The sequence below is a fragment of the Spinacia oleracea genome, chromosome 3 (assembly GCF_020520425.1).
Source record: "Spinacia oleracea cultivar Varoflay chromosome 3, BTI_SOV_V1, whole genome shotgun sequence".
Classification (NCBI taxonomy): Eukaryota; Viridiplantae; Streptophyta; class Magnoliopsida; order Caryophyllales; family Amaranthaceae; genus Spinacia; species Spinacia oleracea.
This window is the reverse complement of record NC_079489.1, coordinates 108271449-108297005: the sequence shown is the minus strand read 5'-3', so window position 1 is coordinate 108297005 and position 25557 is coordinate 108271449. Positions and strand designations below refer to the sequence as shown.

General features: G+C 39.5%; 1 protein-coding gene across 1 annotated transcript; it reads left to right on the top strand.

Annotated features, from left to right (window-relative positions):
- Positions 1–3732: 3732 nt before the first annotated feature.
- Positions 3733–19476, top strand: LOC110788416 (uncharacterized). The gene is made up of 2 exons (XM_056839491.1): positions 3733–3840; positions 17281–19476. Exons 1-2 carry the CDS (start codon positions 3733–3735, stop codon positions 19474–19476), a joined length of 2304 nt encoding a protein of 767 aa, XP_056695469.1.
- The last annotated feature ends 6081 nt before the right edge of the window (positions 19477–25557 follow it).

Genomic DNA, 25557 nt, shown 5'->3' with positions numbered 1-25557 from the left:
AGCATAATTCAGATGAATACACTTTGTAGCGTGCTCTCCCTAGCTGCGCCCGAACCGAACAAGAACAAGTCTTTAGGACTCCAAGTGTCGTCCCTCCGTAGATAGTCCACAGCACGTCCGGATCCGCCTTAAGCTTGACCAACTAGAATCTCCCTTAAGGTTCCTTAGATTTTCGGCTATTTGGGTGCAAGTGTTTGGCTGATTTTTGCTTTAAAAATCTTACCTTGAATACTTCAATAATCGTCTATTAAATATGTGACCCTAGGCCTATATTTATAGAGTTTATGGAAAGGAATTATAATCGTACTAGGATATGGATTTATTAATTAGAATCCTATTTGAACTCTAAATAATAAATTTAATCTTTTAGGATTAGGATTTAATCATTGCACGAATTCCGATAGGATTAGGATTCGTTACGAACACGAGTGTCGCACGACCACGAGGGACGCACGCACCCGCCCAGGCCTTGCGACCCACACGAGTGGGCGTTGCCTCGCAGCCCACGAGCATACGCTCCAGCGCGCGCGCCTACGGCCTTGCTGGGCCTGGCCTTGCGCTGGGCCTGGCGAGGTTGTGGCCTTCGTGTTGGGCGCCTGGCTTACTGGGCGTGGGCCTGGCTTCGTGTTGGGCCTTCGTCTGGCAAGCCTCGTCCGATGCTAATTCTTACGATGCGCTTCCGATTAAATTCCCCGTTCCGGAATTCATTTCCGATACGACCAATATTTAATATTTCCGATTCCGGAATTAATTTACGTTTCGAACAAATATTTAATATTTCCGTTTCCGGAATTATTTTCCGATTCTGAAAATATTTCCGATTCTGACAATATTTCCGTTTCCGGCAATATTTCCGATTCCGGCAATATTTCCATTTCCATTAATATTTTCGAATACGTACCATGTTTCCGTTTCCGGCAACATCTACTACTTGGATAATATTCATATTTCCGATACGATCCATATTTCCGTTTCCGGCAATATCATCATTTCCGGAGTATTCATTTCTTGCTTATGACGATCTCAGCTCCCACTGAAACCAAGATCCGCCGATTCCGAATATCCATGGATGGAGTATTTAATGCCATTAAATACTTGATCCGTTTACGTACTATTTGTGTGACCCTACGGGTTCAGTCAAGAGTAAGCTGTGGATTAATATCATTAATTCCACTTGAACTGAAGCGGCCTCTAGCTAGGCATTCAGCTCACTTGATCTCACTGAATTATTAACTTGTTAATTAATACTGAACCGCATTTATTAGACTTAATATTAAATGCATACTTGGACCAAGAGCATTATTTATTTCAAGTCGAACCTTCTCCACCGTCGCCATGGCATAGTCACCGGCATTAGCAGCCTTATGCACCTGCCGCTGAAGCTGACTGGTGACGTCAGCTCGCCAGCGTTTAAAGCCCTCGGCCTTAATAAGCAGCTGCGAGAAAAATACAAGTAAGAAAGGATAAGAACTACTAAGTACACGGATGAAGCAAAAAGTCGGACGCTTACATCCAGAAGAACCGCCTGCATAGCCCCAAACTGCGCATCCGCCGTCGGAGGGAATTGGTCCACATATTCCTTCGGCACGGCCTTAATCACTGAAGAGATGATCTTAGCCTTATCTCGGGATGAGAAATGCCGAGACAGAGGAATACTGTGGACCTCATCGTCCAATGCCGCCTGCCGACCAGAAGCTATACAAAAGAAAGGTAAGAGTCTACAAAAGTCCTTAACCAAAGAAACAACTGAACTTAAAGAATCCTGAAACTACCTGGATCGTCACTTCCACGGAGAGGAGGACGAGGCGCTTCCGAAGTCTGAGCCGCCTGAGCCGATGGTTGATCGTCCTCACCATCGAGGATCTCAACCGGCGTAGGGGAAGCAGCCCTCCTGCTGGGACCGGCTCCTCCTTTGGCGTCCCCCCGCTTGGCCGAACCCTCAGGGGGAGGGTGCTGCCGTAAAGGACTCACAGACATAGGAACGACCTCCACCGGAGAATCCGTTGACTTCTCCGGCAAGTCCTCCTTCTTGGGACGCCTGATCCCCGCCTTGACTTTGGGACGTTTCCCCGCCATGGAAGCATCCCTGTCTTCGACCTTGCGCTTTGAGCCGGCCGGACCCTTCTCGCCCTTCTGTAATAACAAAAACAGGCACTATAAAGAAAATGCCGAACCAACACACCAACATCAATAAAAATAGACACCTTACTTTCGCCGGAGCACCTCCAACGATCCCTTTCAGCTTCTGGTCAACCATCTGGGTTAACCACTCCTTGGTGCTAATCCCTCCTTTGTCCTGGGCTGGGAGCTTAGACATGGCAACGGCTGCAAAAGAAGAGTTTTACACCAATTAGTTAAAAAATAATATTTTACATAAAAGCAGTAATACCTTGATACCTTGGTCTAACCCATGATCTAGACCAGCCGCCGCCAAGAACACTGGGTCCTTAAACTGAGAACAGGACGGGAGCCAAGACTTAGGGATGTTCAGATTCTTAGTCCGCACCGTCACAGACTCAGCTTGGAAATGAACGGCGATTTGATCCCACTCCTGAGCCGTTAAGGCCGGCAATTCCTCGTTCCCCCAGCGAACCGAGGCTCCAATTGCCAACGGCTAAACTTCAGCTCCGCTGCCTCATCTGCGGTCCACATGACAACCCATCTCATCCTCCAAAAATGATGTTTTGACGGCTTGTCAAAAGTAGCAGCATATTCACCTTTGTTGGCAAATTGAAACCAACCTTCGGCTCCCTTCACCTTCTGGAAGCTCACCAGCCTGAGGAAAGCATTAAAAGACGGCCTCAGGCCCAACAACTCACACTTGGCAACGTACCCAAGTACGTTCATCCATGAATTAGGGGACAATTGGCAAAGACCAATGCCGAATCCATCCAACACTTCCTCCACGAAGGGATGGACGGGGAAACGTAAGCCGCTCTTGAAAGCACCGGCATACACAGGAAACTCCCCAGGGCCCACGTCAAAAATAGTAGATGCTTCGTCTTCTGGAAACCTCATCTCATAACCAAGGCCAGTATTAATGCCAGCCGCATAATTCTCCACATGCTTCTCCAACCATTTCAACCACTTTGGGTCAGCTCCAATATGACCCGCATCAATTTGATCATTCTCTCCCTGGACACCTCCTGCAGAAACTTCAGGCACTCCAGCTGCCTCCTTTTCAACTTCTTCACCCACAGCCTCGCGGTCGCTCTCATCTGGTTCCGACTCCTCGAACGAGTCGGCGGGCTGTCTTGATGGACCAACATCCTCCATCTCTTCCATCCAAAACTCATCAAATTGTGTAACCCCTTGACGGGCACCGCTAGTCTCGCCTGGGGGAGTCCGGCTTATTTCCCCTGCCGGCGCTTTGATGGTTCTCTCCCCGCCCCCCCCCCCCCCCCCCCCCCCCCCGAGAAAGAAGGGTCCATCTGCTGACCTCTAAGCCGTAAGTCAGCAATGTTTGCCGTCTTTTTCGTCCTCGCCATCGTGTCCTTCACAAGACGCAATGGGAGGTCGAACTTAACGACGGGCTTTAACAATGTGGGATATTGGTGTGGCGCAGATCAGACCACCATACCTAGAAGTTGTAACCTTAATTAACGACTCAAGAACCTTAAAACGCACCGACCAAAATAATGGACGGTACCACAATAGACGGACAACGAAAGTAATTCAAAAATTAAACACCTAAAAAATGAAGACGAAATGATTAGGAAATTACCTTAAAAAATGTCGGAGATAATGGCGTCAAAAGCAGGCGTCCCAGAAAGTGGACGAAGAGCTCATATAGTCCTTCTTCGTCCTGCGAAATCAGCCGATTCGAAGAATGCGTCAAAAGTCTCTCTGTAACTTCTCTCTAGAAAGCAAGGAGGTGAATTTCTGAAAAGTAAAAACCGAAATTTTTTTACCTCCCTCATATATATAGGAGGGATAGAATGGGAAGAGTCGCCACGTGGTGCACTTGCTGCGGTTCAAGGAACCTGATTAAGAAATCAATGATCAAGAACGGGCAGTACACGAACTATTTTATGCTACTACCCTTCTTCAGGGGAAAATGATGTGGGTAAAAATACCCCGCCTACGTGGCTCAATTGTTGCATGACACGTGGCACCTCCCGATTGGTCAGCCGCCTATTTGGCTGCCATCTAGGAGTCAGTGTATGCTGATGTATGACTGGCCTAAATGTTCCAATTACTTTTAAGGCCCATGGCCCGTAGGGAATGTTATGATAGTGACACATGTCATTATCTGATAAACTGGCCAATCTTATGAGATTACCCTAGGGTTTCCCCCCAAAAGGGGGAGACTATAAATATACTCAATTCCCAAGCAATTGACACAGAATTCTAGATAGAGAAACATCCTACAATTTATACTTAATGCTTTATGTTCATTAATTAATTCTTCCTAAAAACCTGTGTCTTACTTAAGCATCGGAGGGAATATTCCTTCGGGAATATTCTTGTTTTGTAGGTACGCCGCCAACGTGGACTAGACTCGACACTACGTGGAACCTGATACCTCCTCGTCATCATCCAAAGGAAAAACTCCCACAACACCTTCTCTCTAAAATTTTCCTATTTTCTCTCTCTAGCAAATACTTACTTAAGCAACATATGAAACATTTCCTTAGGGAATATTTTGGTTTTGCAGGTTATCCAGAAGATCGTGAAGGAAATAATGCCCTCGGTCCAAGTTTGCATTTAATGCTAAGTCTAATCAATGCGGTTCAATATTAATTAAGCAAGTTAATTATTCAGTGAGATCAAGTGATGTGAATGCCTAGCTAGGGGTCGCTTCAATTCAAGTGGAATTAATGTTATTAATACCACAACTTACTTTTGACTGAACCCGTAGGTTCACACAAATAGTAAGTGAAAGGATCAAGTATTTAGGTGAATATTATATTCAGTAAATACTCTAATTATGGATATTCGGAAATGACGGATGTTGGTTTCAGTGGGAGCTAAACAAACTATAAAAAGACAAAGAAAGTATTAGGTTATGATTTATATGACAAAACATAAATCATGCGGAAAAACCAAAAAGTCAGGAAAGCATATTATTTACACATAATCATTTAGCATAGTTAGATGCATACACTTTGTTGCGTGCCCTCCCTAGCTGCGCCCGAACCGAACAAGAACAAGTCTTTAGGACTCCAAGTGTCGTCCCTCCGTAGATAGTCCACAGTACGTCCAGATCCGCCTCAAGATTGACCAACTAGAATCTCCCTTAAGGTGCTAGGATTTTCGGCTAGGTTAGTGCAAGTTTATGGCTGAATTTTTCTTTCAAAAACTTACCCTTTGAATACTTCAATTGTATCTATAAATTATGACCCCAGGCTCCTATTTATAGTGGTACGGAAAAGGAATTATAATCCTACTAGGATTTGGATTTATTAATTAGAATCCAACTTGAACTCTAAATAATAAATATAATCTTATTAGGATTAGGATTTAATCAATATGTAGAATCCCGATAGCTTTAGGATTCGTACAGGAACACAAACACTTACGCACGCACGAGCCGCACGCCCATGCGCAAGCCTCGCGGCCCACGCACGGCGCACAGCCCTTTGTCCGCAGCCCATTATGCGCGCGCGCCAAGGCTTGGCTGGGCCTGGCCTTGCGCTGGGCCTGGTCGAGCTTGGCGTGTGTTTGTTGCGTGTGGCTTGCTGGGCGACGGCCTGGCTTCGTGCTGGGCCTTCGTCTAGCAAGCCTCGTCTGATGCTAATTCGTACGATATGCTTCCGATTAAATTCTCGATTCCGAAATTCATTTCCGATACGAATAATATTTAATATTTCTGATTCCGGAATTAATTTCCGTTTCGAACAAATATTAAATATTTCCGTTTCCGGAATTATTTTCCGATTTCGATAATATTTCCGATTCTGACAATATTTCCGTTTCCGGCAATATTTCCGATTCCGGTAATATTTCCATTTCCAATAATATTTTCCGTTACGTACCATGTTTCCGTTTCGGGCAACATCTATGACTTGGATAATATTTATATTTCCGATACGTTCCATATTTCCGTTTCCGGCAATATCATCGTTTCCGGAGTATTCATTTCTTGCTTGTGACGATCTCAGCACCCACTGAAACCAAGATTCGTCGATTCCGAATATCCATAGATAGAGTATTTAATGCCATTAAATACTTGATCCATTTACGTACTATTTGTGTGACCCTACAGGTTCAGTCAAGAGTAAGCTGTGGATTAATATCATTGATTCCACTTGAACTGAAGCGGCCTCTAGCTAGGCATTCAGCTCACTTGATCTCACTGAATTATTAACTGGTTAATTAATACTGAACCGCATTTATTAGACTTAACATTGAATGCATACTTGGACCAAGGGCATTATTTCCTTTAGTCTCCCACTTGTCCTTAGGGGAAAGTGTGAAGGAAATAATGCCCTTGGTCCAAGTATGCATTCAATGATAAGTCTAATAAATGCGGTTCAGTATTAATTAACAAGTTAATAATTCAGTGAGATCAAGTGAGCTGAATGCCTAGCTAGAGGCCGCTTTAGTTCAAGTGGAATTAATGATATTAATCCACAGCTTACTCTTGACTGAACCCGTAGGGTCACACAAATAGTACGTAAACGGATCAAGTATTTAATGGCATTAAATACTCCATCTATGGATATTCGGAATCGACGGATCTTGGTTTCAGTGGGAGCTGAGATCGTCACAGGCAAAAATGAATACTCCGGAAACGATGATATTGCCGGAAACGGAAATATGGATCGTATCGGAAATATAAATATTATCCAAGTCGTAGATGTTGCCGGAAACGGAAACATGGTACGTATCGGAAAATATTATCGGAAATAGAAATATTGCCAGAATCGGAAATATTGCCGGAAACGGAAATATTGTCTGAATCGGAAATATTATCGGAATCGGAAAATAATTTCGGAATCGAAAATATTAAATATTGTTCGTATCGGAAATAAATTCCGGAATCGGGAATTTAATCGGAAGCGTATCGTACGAATAAGCATCGGACGAGGCCTGCCGGACGAGGGCCCAGCACGAAGCCAGGCCATCGCCCAGCAAGCCAAGCGCGCCACACGAACAGCCAAGGCCACGCCAGGCCCAGCGCAAGGCCAGGCCCAGCAGGCCGTGGCAGCGCGCACAGCACGCACAGCGCGCGCAGCTGCGAGCAGTGGGCTGCGAGCATTGCTGCAGCTCGCGTGGGCTTGTAGCTCGCGTGGGCCGTGCGGCCGTGTGGGCTGTGCGCGGGCATGGCCTGCACGCTTGCAGACGTGCAGAATTCGTTTAATGATTAAATTCCTAATTCTATTTGATAAATTAATTAAATAAGAGTTTTATTATAATTCTAATTTAATTAATTCGTATCCTAATAGGATTCCAATTCTCTTTCCATACCCCTATAAATATGTGGCCTGGGTTCACAATTTATAACGAGTTATTCAAGTATTCAAAGTGAGTTTTTGAGAGAAAAATTCAGTCACACATCTTGCTCAAAAGTGCCGAAAATTTATAGTACCTTAGGGGCGATTCTAGTTGGTCAATCTTAAGGCGGATCCGGACGTGCTGTGGACTATCTACGGAGGGACGACACTTGGAGTCCTAAAGACTTGTTCTTGTTCGGTTCGGGCGCAGCTAGGGAAGGCACGCAACAAAGAGTATGCATCTAAATTATGCTATATGATTATGTGTAAATAATATGTATTCCTGGCTTAATGGTTGTTTCCGCATGATTTATGAATTGTCATATGTATCATAACCTAACAGTGGTATCACGAGCCTCTTATTATTTTCATAATCTAAATTGCATGAACATGGTTAAATATTACAAATTTGCAAGAATTAAAAGGGGTGATTAATTTTCGTAATTGTTAATTAATTGCAAATTGCGTTTATTTAATTATAAGTACGCAGTTTTTCGGCAGTTTCTTCGTTACTCATCCAAATCGAGTGATTTTTGTGTGAATTCCGCATGTAAAAGGCATTCTAAAATTTTGACAAAAATATTTTTTTTCTGCCGAACCCAGAATTCTCAAAGTCGAAGCCTAACTATGACTTTTCGAAGGTTTTAGTTTTTCGAATGCAAAATTTCGTAAATTTAAGATGTTAAATTAAATATTTGCGATTCTTGTTGATAAATCTTGAATTTTTTATTGACCTACTGCATATGTTTAACAAGTTTGAATGCCTAGCCTTGTTAATTATGCAATCTAATTTGTAATTATGATTAATTAGTTGAAAATTAGAATAATTTAGAATTAATTTGATTTTCATAATTAATTATAATTTAATTAAAAACCTATGATTAAAAACCACCATAAAAATTGTAAATTTATGATAAATTTTAAATTTTTATGACCTAGACTTGAATCCATGTTAATCGGAAATCAATTGAATAATAAATTTTCGATTTTTCGCCCTAAAATTATGAAATTAATATTAATTTATTAATTTGTCATTAATTTTAAATATAAATTTTAAATTTTTATGCGATTCGTTCATATAACTTGCACCCACAAACCAATGGACGCTACGTGTTACCCTTAAGGGGTGTTGTATAGTGCGGGCATGCGACGACGAGCAAGGGAGCTCGTCGCCCGTGCGGCACGAATGCAATGAGCAAGGGCATGGTGCACGAGCACAAGGTAGCAGCCCTGCCTTGTGTCGTGGGCCACGAGCTATGGACGAATGAGGGATGGGCGAAGGCAAGGCACAGCAGTCGCGTGTGGGCAGCAAGCGAGCTGCGCCACAACGTGCACTGCCTCGCGCAAGCGCGCGCAGCCTCGCGCGCAGCGAGCGCAAGCTCGCGTGCCACGAGCGCTGCGCCCAGCGTCGACCGCGCGCAGCGAGCAATTGCTCGCGCACAGCGAGCGATGGCTCGCGTGCATCGAGCGCTGGAGCGCGCGCAGCAAGCGCTGGCGAGCGCACAGCGAGCGATGGCTCGCGTGCATCGAGCGCTGGCGCGCGCGCAGCGACCACCAACTTGTGCGATGGCTTGCGATGGGTAGATGCAGCAGCTATGCGACGAGCGCATGGGCTGCGCGCACATGGCCAGCGATGGCTGTGTGCGTGTGGCCCATGGGCGTGCGATGCGTAGGGTGTTTGCGTTACGATTAGATCGTTTTGAATGTTTAATTTGAAATTTTCAGTTCACGTAATTTTAATTAATTTGAAAATTAATAATTTAAATTATTTTCTTGGATTTTAATTTTGAATATTGTAATTATAAAAAATTTTATTTATTCTAATTATTTTACTAAAATTAAAATCATGAATTAATTTAAATACGACTGAAATCAAATTAAATTTTTTTGGATTCAATTATAAATTTATATGAGCTTTAAATTTTAATTAAATTTGTATGTTTCCGGTTAGACTAGAAATACATTTTTATGTTTAAAATTAGTAAAGCATATGAATTTATTGGTTTAAGTGGGAGCGCTTTTTAGTCATAAACTCTTGATTAGGTCTACGAATCCTTAAGGTTAAAACAACTTGATTAGAATTAATAAGGACTGAATAATTGGTAGATTATTGGTGCCCTTGATTAATTGCTGCAAATGTTTACGTGATGCATAATGTGTTTTACTAACCAGCTATGTGGGCCATTCATGATAATGAATGGGTGAATGGTATATATTGTATATGTACTGTTTTGCAGGTTATGAAGTGACTAGTATGGCCCAAATAGGATAGAAAATATGGTCTGCGTACCATTAATTTGAATGTAATTGGTCTAAAGTACCAAAGTTGTTTTTCAATTCAAATATGGTCTGCGTACCATCAAATAGTTGTAATTAGTTTTAATTATAGCTTATCCTATTTGAAGAAAATGGTGCCTCCCACGGAGATTTTCAAGACGGACTTTGAAGTCAAAGCTTCAAGATGAAGTCGGGCCATACTAGATCACATTTATCTTATGCATGCTTTAAGTTATTTATTGCTTTAAATATGTCTTAATTATGCATAAGATTGTGGCTTGATTATGTTGCATGATTAAGGATTTTAGTTCACTTAAAATCTAACCAACATAGTAAGAGCCTTAAGTTCCAAACTTAAAAATTGAGTTAAAAGGTGCCATGCCAAAATATACACTTGCTTGGATATCCTTTACATCAATCTAGTAATAGTTTTCGCTCAGCGAGGTGTTACTTATTGGTCCTAAAGGGGCAAGGTACACAAATAATTGTGAGTACATGTTAGTTTTGGTGAAACTCAACGATATAAGTAAGGAGTCCTTTTATGTCGTGGCAAAATCGATAAGTTTACCTAATAAGTTCTTAGACGTACCTATCAACCAAGAATAGTTTCTAGACTATTAGCAAAAGGCTTTTGCTTACCTAAGATGTTTTAGGATTAAGTCGACAAACTGTGCTTAGTTCTTCAATGATTTTAGGATCTTGGAATCATTTTATTCACACCTGCCGGAACACATAACTTGAATAAAATGCTTAATAAACATTGAATTATGCATGTATGCTAGAATTTAAGTTTATTAAGAGAAAATGTGAATGGTTATTTATTTGTTTATTCTTTTCAATTGTAGTTTTTAATATGGCAAACAACAATTCATTCAACATTCGATCAATTCTCGAAAAGGAGAAGTTGAACGGGAAAAACTTCCTTGACTGGAAAAGGAACTTGCAAATAGTTCTTATGCAGGAAGAAAAGGAGTATGTCCTAGATGAGGCGATGCCCGAAGCCGCAGGCGACGGGGTCACTCAGGCAGCCCTCAATCGTTGGATTGATGCCAACAAGGATGTGAAATGTCTAATGCTCGCCACCATGAGTGCGGATCTGCAGAAAACGTTCATCAACTCAGATGCTTTCACAATCATCAGTGAGTTGAAGAACATGTTCCAAGATCTGGCTCGAGTCGAAAGATTCGAGACTCATAGGCAAATTCTTGAGACCAAGGTTAAGAAAGCTGAGCCCGTAAGTCCACATGTTCTCAAAATGATTGGACTCATTGAGAATATGAGTCGGATGGATCAGCAATTTTCTCAGGAAATGGATATAGACACCATCCTCCATTCTCTTCATAGCGGGTATGATCAGTTCAAACTGAACTACAGTATGAATAGTCTGGACAAAACGCTCACAGAGCTTCACGGTATGCTGAAGACCGCTGAAAAGACGCTCAAAAGTGATAAGCAGGATGTGCTTATGGTGCGTGGGGGCAAGTTCAAGAAATCTGAAAAGAAGAGGAATGCTAAGAAAGGTGGCAACAAGGCCAGCCCAACTAAGCAAACTGGCGCCAAATCTGTAAAGAGGAAGGTTAGTCTGAAGGAAATAATGCCCTTGGTCCAAGTATGCATTCTATGTTAAGTCTAATAAATGCGGTTCAGTATTAATTAACAAGTTAATAATTCAGTGAGATCAAGTGAACTGAATGCCTAGCTAGAGGCCGCTTCAGTTCAAGTGGAATTAATGATATTAATCCACAGCTTAGTCTTGACTGAACCCGTAGGGTCACACAAATAGTACGTAAACGGATCAAGTATTTAATGGCATTAGATACTCCATCTATGGATAATCGGAATCGACGGATCTTGGTTTCAGTGGGAGCTGAGATCGTTACAGGCAAGAAATGAATACTCCGGAAACGATGATATTGCCGGAAACGGAAATATGGATCGTATCGGAAATATAAATATTATCCAAGTCGTAGATGTTGCCGGAAACGGAAACATGGTACGTATCGGAAAATATTATTGGAAATGGAAATATTGCCAGAATCGGAAATATTGCCGGAAACGGAAATATTGTCAGAATCGGAAATATTATCGGAATCGGAAAATAATTCCGGAAACGGAAATATTAAATATTTGTTCGAAACGGAAATTGATTCCGAAATCGGAAATATTAAATATTGTTCGTATCGGAAATGAATTCCGGAACCGGGAATTTAATCGGAAGCGTATCCTACGAATTAGCATCGGACGAGGCTTGCTAGACGAAGGCCCAGCACGAAGCCAGGCCGTCGCCCAGCAAGCCACACGCAACAAACACACGCCAAGCTCGACCAGGCCCAGCCAAGCCTTTGCGCGCGCGCATAATGTGCTGCGGACAAAGGGCTGTGCGCCGTGCGTGGACCGCGAGGCTTGCGCATGGGCGTGCGGCTCGTGCGTGCGTAAGTGTTTGTGTTCCTGTACGAATCCTAAAGCTATCGGGATTCTACAAATTGATTAAATCCTAATCCTAATAAGATTATATTTATTATTTAGAGTTCAAGTTGGATTCTAATTAATAAATCCAAATCCTAGTAGGATTATAATTCCTTTTCCATACCTCTATAAATAGGAGCCTAGGGTCATAATTTATAGATACAATTGAAGTATTCAAAGGGTAAGTTTTTGAAAGAAAAATTCAGCCATACACTTGCACTAACCTAGCCGAAAATCCTAGCACCTTAAGGGCGATTCTAGTTGGTCAATCTTGAGGCGGATCCGGACGTACTATGGACTATCTACGGAGGGACGACACTTGGAGTCCTAAAGACTTGTTCTTGTTCGGTTCGGGCGCAGCTAGGGAGGGCACGCAACAAAGTGTATGCATCTAAACTATGCTAAATGATTATGTGTAAATATTATGCTTTCCTGGCTTTATGGTTTTTCCGCATGATTTATCTTTTGTCATATAAATCATAACCTAACAGTGGTATCACGAGCCTCTTATTATTTTCATAATCTAAATTGCATAACATGGTTAAATTTCACAAATTTGCAAGAAATTAAAAGGGGTGATTAATTTTCGTAATTGTTAATTAATTGCAAATTGCGTTTATTTAATTATATGTACGCAGTTTTTCGGCAGTTTCTTCGTTACTCATCCAAATCGAGTGATTTTTGTGTCAATTCCGCATATAATAGGCATTCTAAAATTTTGACAAAAATAGGTTTTTTCGGCCGAACCCAGAATTCCCAAATTCGAAGCCTAACTATGACTTTTCGGAGGTTTTAGTTTTTCGAACGCAAAAGTTTGTAAATTTAAGATGTTAAATTAAGTATTTGCGATTCTTGTTGATAAATCTTGAATTTTTGATTGACCTACAGTATATGTTTAACAAGTTTGAATGCCTAGCCTTCTTAATTATACAACCTAATTCGTAATTATGATTAATTTGTTGAAATTCGAATAATTTAGAATTAATTTGATTTTCATAATTAATTAATAGTTTAATTAGGTATCTATGATTAAAATCCACCATAAAAATTGTTAATTTATGTTAAATTTTTAATTTTTATGACCTAGATTAGAATCCATGTTAATCGGAAATTAATTTATTAATAAATTTTCGATTTTTCGCCCTTAAATTATGAAATTAATATGTTTTATTAATTTGTCATTAATTTTTGAATTAAAAATTTTAAATTTTTATGAAAACGCTCATTAATGTTGCACGCACAAAGCAATGGAAGCTACGTGTTACCCTCAAGGGGTGTTGCATAGTGCGGGCACACGACGACGAGCAAGGGAGCTCGTCGCCCGTGCGGTACGAATGCAGCGAGCAACATAGCGCATGGCGCGCGCACGAGGCAACGCAGCCTATGCGTGTGTGCTATGCGATGAGCGAAGGCGACGATGCAATGCGCGAGCGACGAGCAAGACGCGTGTGTGCAGCGATGCTGCCGCGCCACAGCGCGCCTGGCTCGCCCAGCCAGCATTAATTTTAATTAAGTTGGTCCGTAGGCACGAACCAAAGGCACGAACACGATGTGTGGTGGACGTATGGCTCGACGAGCCATGCGGGCTGCTATACGATGGCCGAGCCGCAGCGACACGGGCAGCAGCAAGCATGCTGCGTGCCTCGTCCGCGCTGGGTGAGGAAAGGGGCAGGCGTTTGCTTGCAAGGGGCTGCGACGAAGCAAGGCACAAGGCCCTGCGACGTCCAGCGCAACGATGCACAACGACGCAGCGCAGGGGTAGCGATGGCTGCTGGCACGCGCGCGCGCGAAGGCTGCGGGGTGTGCGAGCTTGGTCGTCGCCTCGTAGGCCACACGCAAGAGCCATTGGGATGGGCGCAAGCCTAGCCCAACTACGTAATTGAACGTTTTCGTTGAAAATTGTTTATTTCGTTGGGCTTCGCATATTTGCATTAATTTGGGCTAACGGGATATTTAATTTAATATTTTATTTGCTTGGGCCGGGCCGCGAGTTTTAATTTAATATTTCATAATTAATTATCCGGAATAATTATTGGTTTGAGTGGGAGCCACTAAATGAAATTAAAATGAAATAATTATTTTAATTATTTTCGTAGGTCGCATTATTTTAATTAAATTCAATTTCAATTAGAATAAAGTCTAAGGATTAATAATTTGAAAATTGATTAATCTTTTAGGACGCGTTTATGTGAACGTGAATTTTAATTAATTCACGTAAATACTTGCATATTTACACGGGCCATTCGTTTTAGCACACGAATGGGTAAATGCATAGAATGTATGTTTTATGTAATGCAGGTACTCCAAAGTGACTAGTATGGCCAATTTAGGATAGCTAAATACGGTCTGCGTACTGTTCTATCTTTAAATGTAAAGTTTTAAATATGGTCTGCGTACCATGGAAATTTTGATGTAATTTTATTATTTTCAAGTATTTCAAATTTAGAACTTTAAGTTAGCATTTGAACGAAGATTCAAGACGATGCCAAGCTAACAAGGAGGTGATGAAGATTGGATGCTTGAAGACAAGATGTTTTGAGCCATACTAGATCACCATTTCTTTATGCAATTTAATATATATATATATATATATATATATATATATATATATATATATATATATATATATATATATATATATATATATATATATCTATCTATATATATGCGTGAATGTATGAATGTATGTATGCTTTGCATGAACATGTTGTTTCGTATGAATCGATTAGATTAAGTTCACTAAATAATCGAACCAACATAGAAACAACTAGGTCCAAGTAATATTGAGTTTAAAAATTGCCTTCCAAATCAAGCACTTACAAAAAACTAAGGATCTAAGGTAGTAGGTTTACGCTAAAGCGAGGTGCTATTTTAGTTGACTTAGGTGGTAAGGCGTCCTAAAGGAGCACGTTGATTGTGGTTTCAACTCAAACAACAATGGAATTATGTTGTGGCAATGGGATAAATTATGGCATTAATTTATTAACCAAGAGTAATTTGGAGATTACTAGCAATAGGTTTTTCTTACCTAAAATCTTAAACTACTTAAGACATGCTAAAGCTGCTTAAGGATTTAGGACTTTTGGGGTCTTGGAATCGTTTCATTCATTTTGGACCATGATTTTGCTTTTTGCATGAATGAAATGTTTAATAGCTTTGATGATTGCGAGAATGCTTTTATTTCAAGTTATTAAAGTATGATAAATGTTTTCTTTGCTAGTTCATTTTGTAGAATCGTAAATCTTCAACTTTATTGCGTTCGGACGATAGAACTGCGATATTTCCTCGGTCGATTGGTAACTATTTTTGAGAGCGATTCTCAAAGAAATGAGAGTGAGAGCTTATCGTGAATGCTATTTTCTTATAGTGATCTTCATGGTTGTTTTCAAAATAAAATTTGAATGGTAGACCAATTGGACCTCATATATTCATAATACTGGGTAGTTTTGAAATAATGAAGTATTGAGTTAAAGACTCATGTATAACCAATGGTTAACAACCAAATTTCTTTTGATTCGATAATGAATGGATGTTGTCATTCAAAGTGAACAAAAGAAAGGGACTTTGTACGCATAAAAAACACTACTACAAAATAGGGAATAGAAAACGCTGAATAGAGGACGGTTAAGTTTGTTAAGCGTTGTCTAGGTGTATAGAGAACGCACTTCTCTCATAACAGTTGTGTGAAAAAAAGAATAGAGAACGGTTACCTTACCTAACCGTCTTATATTCTTTACCATAATAATAATAATAAAAAATATAAAATTTAGAATACATATAAAATATAAAACTGTTTCAAGATAACTGTTTTGTATTCTTTTACAAAACTATTTTACAATAAAAAATAAACTTTAATTTAACCAAATCAAATAATTTTTTTTAAAGAAAAAATAAAATACCAAAGCAATGAAAATTTTTAGGAGTTAGGCGGCAAAACATGATTTCCTAAAAGTTAAAAGTTAGGCGCGCAATATTTCATAACCCTCATAAAACACGCACCCCAACCTCGCTCTGCTCGCAAAAACCCGCAAAACCTCTGTAACGCCGCCCTGCACCGCCGCTCTGAACCATCGCTTCTCACTCTGCACCGCCTCTCCCTTGCACCTCTTTCCGGCGGCCTCCCAACCTCCGGTGAAACTCTCAGAAAACTACTCCCTCTGCTCGCAAGAAAAGTCGCAAAACTCTGCACCGCCGCTCAGCACCACCGCTCCTCACTCTGCACCGCCGCTCCCTTGCACCTCTTTTCGTCCGCCTCCCAACCTCCGGTAAAACCTGGCTTCCCCACCGCTCCCATCAATTCCACGGTTAGTGTGCTTAATTCTGTTTTTCATACGATTTTATTCAACCTATAACCTAGTAATTATGAACATTTGTAATTATCTAATTGTAATGTGTGATTAAAGAATTCAGTTTGTTGATTGCCAAAATAAAAAAGAGTAAGGAATTGTTTAGTCTCCAATCACGATCGATCAGCCTAGGATTGGTTTAATAATATCTGCTAAAGTATATATCTTAACAGAATTCTTATTGTGACCTCCAATATTAGGTCGAATCAATTTAATCAAATTATTGGTGCTTGTTGAATTATAGTCGAATGAATTTGCTGCACTAAGTTTCAGTGGCGGAGCTAGGAATTCGTCTTGGGGGGTGAAATTGTATAAACAAAAATTTCAAATTATACTAGGTTTGGGATGTTATATAAATAAACATGGATTAAATATAATATTTTGATGTTTTTGAAGTAATACTATACTTTTCTTGTTTCTCATTCTCTGTAAGAGGTTATTTTTGTGATGGTTGTTTTAGGGGTGCTTCTGTTGTTTGGTTTGCCTTTAGATGATAGGTTGTTGTTTCTTGAGGTTAACTCTAACTATTGTAAATATTTTTTGGTTATATAATTACTTGCTTATCAAATAAATATATATATACTTTTTAAGTTTTTTTTACGGAACTAAGAAGTACGAAGTAGATAAGAAGAAAGAATCTAAGAAGTTAAAAAAAAAGACTAGGAGGAAAAGAAACAAAAACAAATGAAACCTTTAATTGCATGTTAGTTAATGTTGTTGAAACAATTAAGTGATTTTTTTTAACATGATAGCGTGTAGAGATGGATCGAAGTTGGATAACAACAACAAAGATAGGTGACCCAAAATATGATGCTGGAGTTATGCAATTCATTAAATTTGCTTTGGAAAATAACAGTGAAGGCCGTGATAAATTTCCTTGTCCTTGTTATATGTGTCATAATCTTATGCATCACAAAGTTGACGTAATCCTTAGTCATTTGCGTAAATGGGAATTTGATATAACATATACTTGTTGGTATCGTCATGGTGAAAAAATGGGAGGAACTTCTGGTCAACAAGGCCATACTGATGAGGGTGATAGTTTGGAGGACATGATGGATCAACTTCATGAAGAAGTTGATGATGATCCTCATGTGTTAGAAGAATTGTTGACTGATTCCGAGAAGCCCTTATACAAAGATTCTAAGTACTCAAAATTATCAGCTATAGTTAAGCTATACAATGTGAAGGTGGGTCACAGTGTGACAGATGAGTGTTTTTCTGCGTTCCTTAAGCTCTTTAAAGACATACTTCCACCCGACAATGTTTTGCATGGCGCTACATATAGGGCAAAAAAGATGTTGTGCACAACGGACTTGAATTATGAAAAAATTCATGCTTTCCCTAATGATTGCATATTGTATAAAGATGAATATGAATCTTTAAAGAATTGCCCCCAGTGCAATGTCTCGAGGTACAAGAAAAAGGAAGGAGTTCCGGCTAAGGTTTTGTGGTATTTTCCAATAATATCAAGGTTCAAAAGGATGTATTCAAATTCAGAAGATGCAAAGAGGTTGACATGGCATAAATTTGGTCGAGAAAAAGAAGATGGGATACTTAGACACCCAGCTGACTCTCCACAATGGAGATTTATTTATGCAGAGTTTAGTGATTTTGGTAAAGAAGAACGAAACCTACGCCTTGGATTGTCTACTGATGGTATGAATCCATATAGTTCCATTAGCAGCACTTACAGTATTTGGCCGGTCATGTTAGTGGCTTACAACTTACCTCCTTCCTTATGTTTGAAAAGAAAGTACATTATGTTGTCAATGCTTATTTCCGGGCCAAAACAACCGGGAAATGACATCGATGTGTACTTGACACCTCTTATTGACGATTTAAAGTTATTGTGGGAAAAAGGTGTAGAAGTGTTTGATGCTAGTCGGAATGAAATGATAAATTTAAGACCCATGTTGTTCTGCACCATCCAAGATTATCCTGCTTATAGTAATCTTTCTGGTCATACAGTGAAAGGGAGATGTGCTTGTCCTATATGTGAAGATGGTTGGGAGGGGAGGTGGTTATCCCCATCAAAAAAGACGGTCTACTATGATCATCGTCCATTTCTTCCCGAAGATCATGAGTACCGAAAACTGAAAAAGGCTTTTACTGGCGAGCAAAATTTTGAAAGCCGTCCAAGCGTCTCTACTGGCGAAGAAGTGTTTGAAAAGGTAAAAAACATTCAAATTACATTTGGCAAGTTGAAGAAAAATAAAGGTGCTCTCCCAAAACAGGGATACAAGAAGTGTTCAGTTTTTTGGCGCCTTCCTTATTGGAGATTTCTTTTTGTCAGGCATTCTTTAGATGTGATGCATATTGAAAAGAATGTTTTTGATAGTCTGATTGGTACATTATTGAATATGCCGGGGAAGACAAAAGATGGTCTTAATGCTCGAAGTGACTTGGAAGAATTAGATATTAGAAAGGAACTCCATATTGTTGAGGAGACCGGAAAGCGCAAGTATTTACCCCCTGCTGCTTATACACTGTCCAAAAAGGAGAAAATCGAGCTTTGTACATCCTTAGCTGGAGTTAAAGTGCCTGAGGGTTATTCTTCGAACATTTCTTCGCTTGTTTCAGTGGAGAATACGAAACTCGTGGGGTTGAAGTCTCATGATTGCCACGTTTTGATGGAAGATTTCTTACCCATCGCTATTCGTTCAATTTTGCCTAAAAATGTACGATATGAGATTATTAGGTTATGTTTTTTCTTCAAGTCAATATACAGTAAAGCCATTAAAACTAAAGATTTGGATTCTTTGGAGATTGAAATTGCTGTCATTTTGTGCCAATTGGAGATGTATTTTCCCCCGGCGTTTTTTGATATCATGATACATTTGCCTGTTCACTTGGTAAGAGAGATTAGATTTTGTGGTCCCGTGCACATGAGAGCTCAATGGGCCTTTGAAAGGCAAATGAAAACCTATAAGGGATATGCATGTTAAGAATGCTTATCGACCCGAGGCTTGTATCGCAGAGAGAATGTTGTATGAGTTAGCTATGGAATATTCCTTTGAACATATAGATCATGTGAACACAATAGGGGTTCCTAAATCTCGACACAGTGACCGATTTGATGGTAAGGGAACCATAGGTCGTAGGGAACTTGACATGTCTCTTGACAAGTGGCACATGGCACACACATATATTCTTTTCAATGCAGATGAAGTTGCACCTTATGTCAATCGGCACATGTCTTTCTTGAAGTCGCGAAATCGAAAGGCTGACCAGAAAGCATTAGCTACTGAACATAGTAAATCATTTCGTATTTGGTTCAAAGATCAAGTAACGAAAGAGTTCCAAAATTCATCACAACCCTTTTCTGGTCGACTTAAGCATTTAGCATATGGTCCTAGTTTCTCTGCCTCGTTTTACTCTGCATATGCCATTAATGGATGTACGTTTTATACAAAGGAGCAAGATGATAAGAGTACTATGCAGAACAGCGGGGTATCTCTTGAAGCGGAAGCAATGCATTTTTCTAGTGCTAAAGACAATCGTCCTGTCTATAGTAAAATACAATATTGTGGGGTAATTGATGAGATTTGTGAGTTGCATTATTTGGGTTTTTCTATACCTGTTTTTGGTTGCAAATGGGCAGACAACAACAACAACGTTGTCTTTGATGGCTTAGGCCATACTTCAATGAACCTTAACAAACTTGGTCACAAGGAAGATCCTTATATTTTGGCTAGTCAAGCTAAACAAGTGTTTTATGTGACTGACCCAAGTGATAAAAGAAGGTCAATTATACTTACAACAAAACCTCGATATGCCATTAATGACCATGATGACAATATTGTATTTGAGGAAAGGTCTACCCCTAGTGAGGTGCAAAGTGTGAATGATAGTGTTGATGATACTTCGGCATATGTACGTAGTGACCATGAAGAAGGGATTTGGGTTGAGGAGGAAAATAGAAATAAAATTCGAGCTAAAAAGCGTCTGCGTAAAGGTTTTTGTTTCTACATTAATAAACTGATGCCTTATTTTAACACTAAATGCTTATATTTATCTGACTATAATGATTAGTGATGTTATCTAATAATTTTTGTATGTTTGTAGGTTAATGGGTAAAAAGAGAAAGCAAGTAAGTGGCCTCAACTCCGATGAGATTTCGGCCGAATGTGGGAATCGAAGGGGTCGTACAGTAATTGCAACAGTTGGAACAGCAACGCAACGCGGCACCAAAATCCCCTTGGAATGGAATCATAATAAAGTGCCTACTGGGGAAAACAAAGACAATTTCGTCAATTACATTGGTGTAGTTGCTCGTGAACGAGTGAATATCACTTATCTTGAATGGGATGAAGTTCCAAAAGAAGTCATCAATGAAGTTTATGAGTGTATCGCGGTAAGCTTGTATACATGCCGTGAATCTGAAAATTTTGATGCCTAGTTTCTGTTTGTTCTGTCTTGCTGCCCTGATTGCTTGTATTCTGATCTGCTACTGCTCTAATCTGCTTATATTTTGACCTGCTACTGCTCTGATCTGCTTATATTCTGCTACTGCCTTATTGCTTATATTCTGATGTGCTACTGCTGCTTGATTGCTTATACTCTGATCTAAATAATCCCTGATTTGCTTTTTATTTTCCTGCTTTGTAGTGTTCTTGTTTTAGTCTATTGGCTATATTAAGCTATATTTCCACTCTTTCATCTCAAGTCATAACTCCTAGTGTCGTTTACCAATCACCCTGTGTATGGCAGTATAAGTGTATAATTGGCATTTTCCTGAGAGCTCAAAACGAGTAGTAAGTTTGTTATTCTTTGCAAGAGGGGGCATTAAATTTATGCAAATAACCAATTGAATGAAAACTGAATTCTAGCATGAATATACTCTGGGAAGACATACAAGATTCTTCCACCAGAATGAGTTTTTTTTTATTCCACGGAGTTTCTAATAAACTAGTGGAATTACCCGTGAAGTTAAATAAGAGAAACTGTCATAGGATCTCCGTTTAGTGATTTAGTGTCTGTGTGTTAAAGAATACAGAATCAATGTATTGTTGGTTGATTCTTAGCAGAATTTTTATTTTAAAAAGTTTCAGAATGTCGTCTTGTCAATTATCTGATATGTCTGTGATTTGTCTATTTGATTTTCACCATTTATATTCTTCTGTTTCTGTCGTTGTCAAATTTTATTTTGAATTTATTCATGACAGTCCCTAGTATCTTCCCATATATCACTGTTGAATTTTATACTAAACAGAATTAGGAAAGAACCCTAGTTAAGTAATCTGATCCAATTCTCCAATGAAGGTGTAACTTTTAAGATTGGCCATCTAGTTCATGCAGTACGGCTGCATGCTAGCCTCGTTATTCAATTCTAGTAGCTTTTGTTGGATTGTTGTAGTTTTCTGATTGCTTTAATTAATTGTCCGACCTCCTTTTAGCTGATAAGGAGGTTTTATCTTCTTCTTTAATGAATTAAATTTAATGAATCATGTCTGTTTTGGGTGTTCGGTTTGTGTGTGTTAATGATAACTTTCACTTTAAATCTGCAGATGGGATTCGAAGTGCCTGAAGAACGTAGAGATTATGTGTTAAATCGAGCCTCGATTCGGTGGAGAGCTTTCAAGGCTAGATTACGTAAAAAGTTCATGTACGGCTCCAAGGGAAAGGATAAAACTGTGATAATGAAAAATCCACCTTCGCTATATCCATTTATACTTCAAGCTGACTGGGACAAATTCATTGTAATCTCTACTGATCCTAAGTTCAAGGTAATCTTTCAATGATCCATATCACCAATGAATAGTTACCGTACTTACGTTTTATTTTGTGTAATAACTTTTATGTACATTATATGGAAAGGAACTGGGTGAGTTGAATCGAGAAAGGGCAAACAAGAATACTTCATGCTACCGAGGAGGTCGAAAGGGATACTTGTATTATGAGGAAGGGATTGTAAGTTTAGCTCAATCGATTACAATTAACATAACACTGAAAATTTATGTATTTGATTTTTTTTTTAATTATATGCATTGTTAGGCCAAAGAACTTCAGAATCAAGGAATCCAACCCAAAGACGTGCCTCGGCATTTGGTTTGGATAAGATCCCGTTCTAAAGAAGAAAATGGTGTGATAACCTTTGATAATCCTGTCGATTATGAAGTAGCTCAAGCAATTGTGAGAACACATTTTTATTTAATTCAAATAACTCATTTTGCTATTGCAATTATGCTAACTTAATTTGGTTGCTTATTATTAATTTCAGAAAGCGTTAGAGGCTCAACAAATCCGAGGAGAAATTGATGCCACCGGCCGAAATGATATCCTTGCGAGAGCATTGAAGACTCTCAAACATGGTGGTTGTGTTCGGGGCGTTGGTTCAGGTGTTACAAACAAGCAATACTTTGGATATAACAAACCAATAGCACCCAGTCAATTGCAATTGGAACTCAAAAGTGTCAAATCCGAATTAGCAAATCTGAAAAACACTCAGACTTTGTTGTTGTCTTACTTGTCTGGTGGTCAGTTAAACCAAGAACACTTCAAACAGATTATTGCAAATGACAACCAAGTTAGCCAAGGGTTTGGTGGCGTGTCAGGGGGTCATATAGGTGCTGGTAATTCTAGAGGCATTCAAGGGTCAGGGTCAGGAGGTGTTGAGACTGCTCACATTCATAGCTCTACTAACCGAGGGCTTGAAGGTGTCCACATCCAACTTGCTTCAAAACAGAAAAAAGTTCAAGAGCTAGAGGTTCAAACAGAGACTTTAGGAGGTTCCCACTTCCAACTTGCATCAAAACAGAAAGTTCAAGAACTAGAGGTTCAAACAGAGACTTTAGGAGGTGCCCACTTCCAACTTGCATCAAAACAGAAAGTTCAAGAACTAGAGCATCAAACCGAGGTGTACCATGTTGTCTGGCCTGAGCCTGAGCGTGAACCTGAGCTTGAGGAAGGATACATTTCAGATAACAATATTATTTCAAGCCATGTCATTACTGATCAACCATTTCCAAAGGTAACATTTCTTTCTTAAGTAGTGTGTTGATTGCTTTTTTAAAGTTTTTGTGAGGCTGTATTCTGACCCCTGCTTCTTCTGACCCCCCTTGCTGCATCTGACCTCCTGCTGCTGTATATTCTTCATCAAACTTTAGTGATATCATGAATAAATTAAGTATTTGCTACAAGTACTAATATAGTGACATGATTAGGGTGTTACCAGTTTATGTTCCTTGGCAATTGAGAGTGACAAAGGTGTCCAAATTGTTGCCGTTGGAGAATTGTATGTAGGGAAGGAAGGAGAAGTGGTCAAGAATCATTTCAAAACTGTGCCGAGTGGTCATTATCGAGTTTGTATTACAGAAGAAATCAACCCAAATGCACCTTTGCCATGTCCTGACGGGAAAATACGATATGTTTGTGAAAGCCAAGACAGATTTTTTATTTGGCCTGCTCACTTGGTTTTTCCGATACAGGTGCGTTACCAAGAATTTATGTGTTACAATTATCTATCAAAATGTATATATTGTGTTTACTCATCCTATAGTCTTTTATGTATATTTCCAGTCATTGTATAACAAGCCTGATAAGCAATTCACAACGAAATTCAACGCACCAAGTCCATGCTCGCCATCATTTCCAGAGGTAACTTTAAATTCTTAAATACTTTGTAGGTTGCTTTTTCGAAGTTTTACTAAGGCTATATTCCGACCTCTGATTCTAATCCCCTGCTGGCACATATTGTTCCTCAAACTTTTGTGATATCATGCTAAATTAAGTATTTGCTACGAGTACTAATATAGTGACATGATTAGGGTGTTACCAGTTTATGTTCCTTGGCAATTGAGAATGACAAAGGTGTCCAAATAGTTGCCAATGGAGAAGTGTACGTTGGGAAAGAAGGAGAAGTGGTTACGAATCATTTCAAACCTGTGCCTAGTGGTCATTATCGAGTTTGTATTAAGGAAGAGATCATGCCAAATGCACGTTTGCCATGTCCTGATGGGGAAATATGAAATGTTTGTCAAGGCAAGGATGGATTCTTTATTTGGCCTGCACACTTGGTTTTTCCAATACAGAAGGTGCGTTACCAAACTCTTATGTGTTACAATTACCTATCAAAATGAATACATTAAGTTCACTCATCCTATAGTCTTTTACGTAATTTTTTTCTTCGTGTCACTCCATAACCAGCCTGATAAGCAGTTCACAAAGGAAATAATCATACCATCTCCATGCTCTCCATCATCACAATCATCATCCACTCGAAAGTATACGATCACTGCTGCAGATAAGTTAAAGTTGACTTCTAAATTGATTCAAGTTTTCAAGGGTGTAGCAGTGGAAATGAAAAAGAGCGGAAACACCAAATCCTTTTCAATTCCGGCTAGAGTGTTTCAAAATGAGCAATCTGTTATCCTTGATTATGAAGAAATGCTTGATTGGTGCTTCCAAAGAGAGATAAGATCATCTCACATATCTATTTTAATGATGTAAGTGTGATGTACCCTTTGGTATTTCAAGTAAACATATATATTGCTTTTCAGAAAATGAATTAAATTTTTTTATGTGCAAGGCATTTGAGTGAGACGGTTTATACAGAAGGTATCTCGGGGCTTTATGGATTTGGTGACTGCAACTGCTTGTCGCCGCTAACTCCTATGGAAAAAGAAGATTTTCGTTGTGACTATTTGGCTAGGGTCTTTGGGTGCAATGATGCCAAAAATAAAAACCAACTATTCTTTGTGCCTTATAATGAAGAGTAAGTGCTTCGTTTCAATACGTGTACTGATAACATATTTCTCAACAAGGACTTGATAATAAGGACAAATATTTGATAACATTATTTTTTCTATGCGTGCAGTCAACATTGGATGTTAGCTGTTGTTTGTCCATGGGTTTCATTGGTGCATTGGCTAGATCCGGCTGGAACAGAAAATGAACCTAGTGGTTTTGCTCACGCAATAATCAACAAGTATTGAACAAATTACTTATTGGTATATGTTCTTCCTAAACTATGCTATATGATTATGTGTAAATAATATGTATTCCTGGCTAAATGGTTTTTCCCCATG

Coding starts and splice junctions, on each gene's coding strand:
- LOC110788416 (XM_056839491.1), top strand. CDS start 3,733: ATGTCGGAGATAATGGCGTCAAAAGCAGGCGTCCCAGAAAGTGGACGA. Junction 3,841..17,280: donor ATTCGAAGAATGCGTCAAAA/GTCTCTCTGTAA, acceptor TTAACATGATAG/CGTGTAGAGATGGATCGAAG.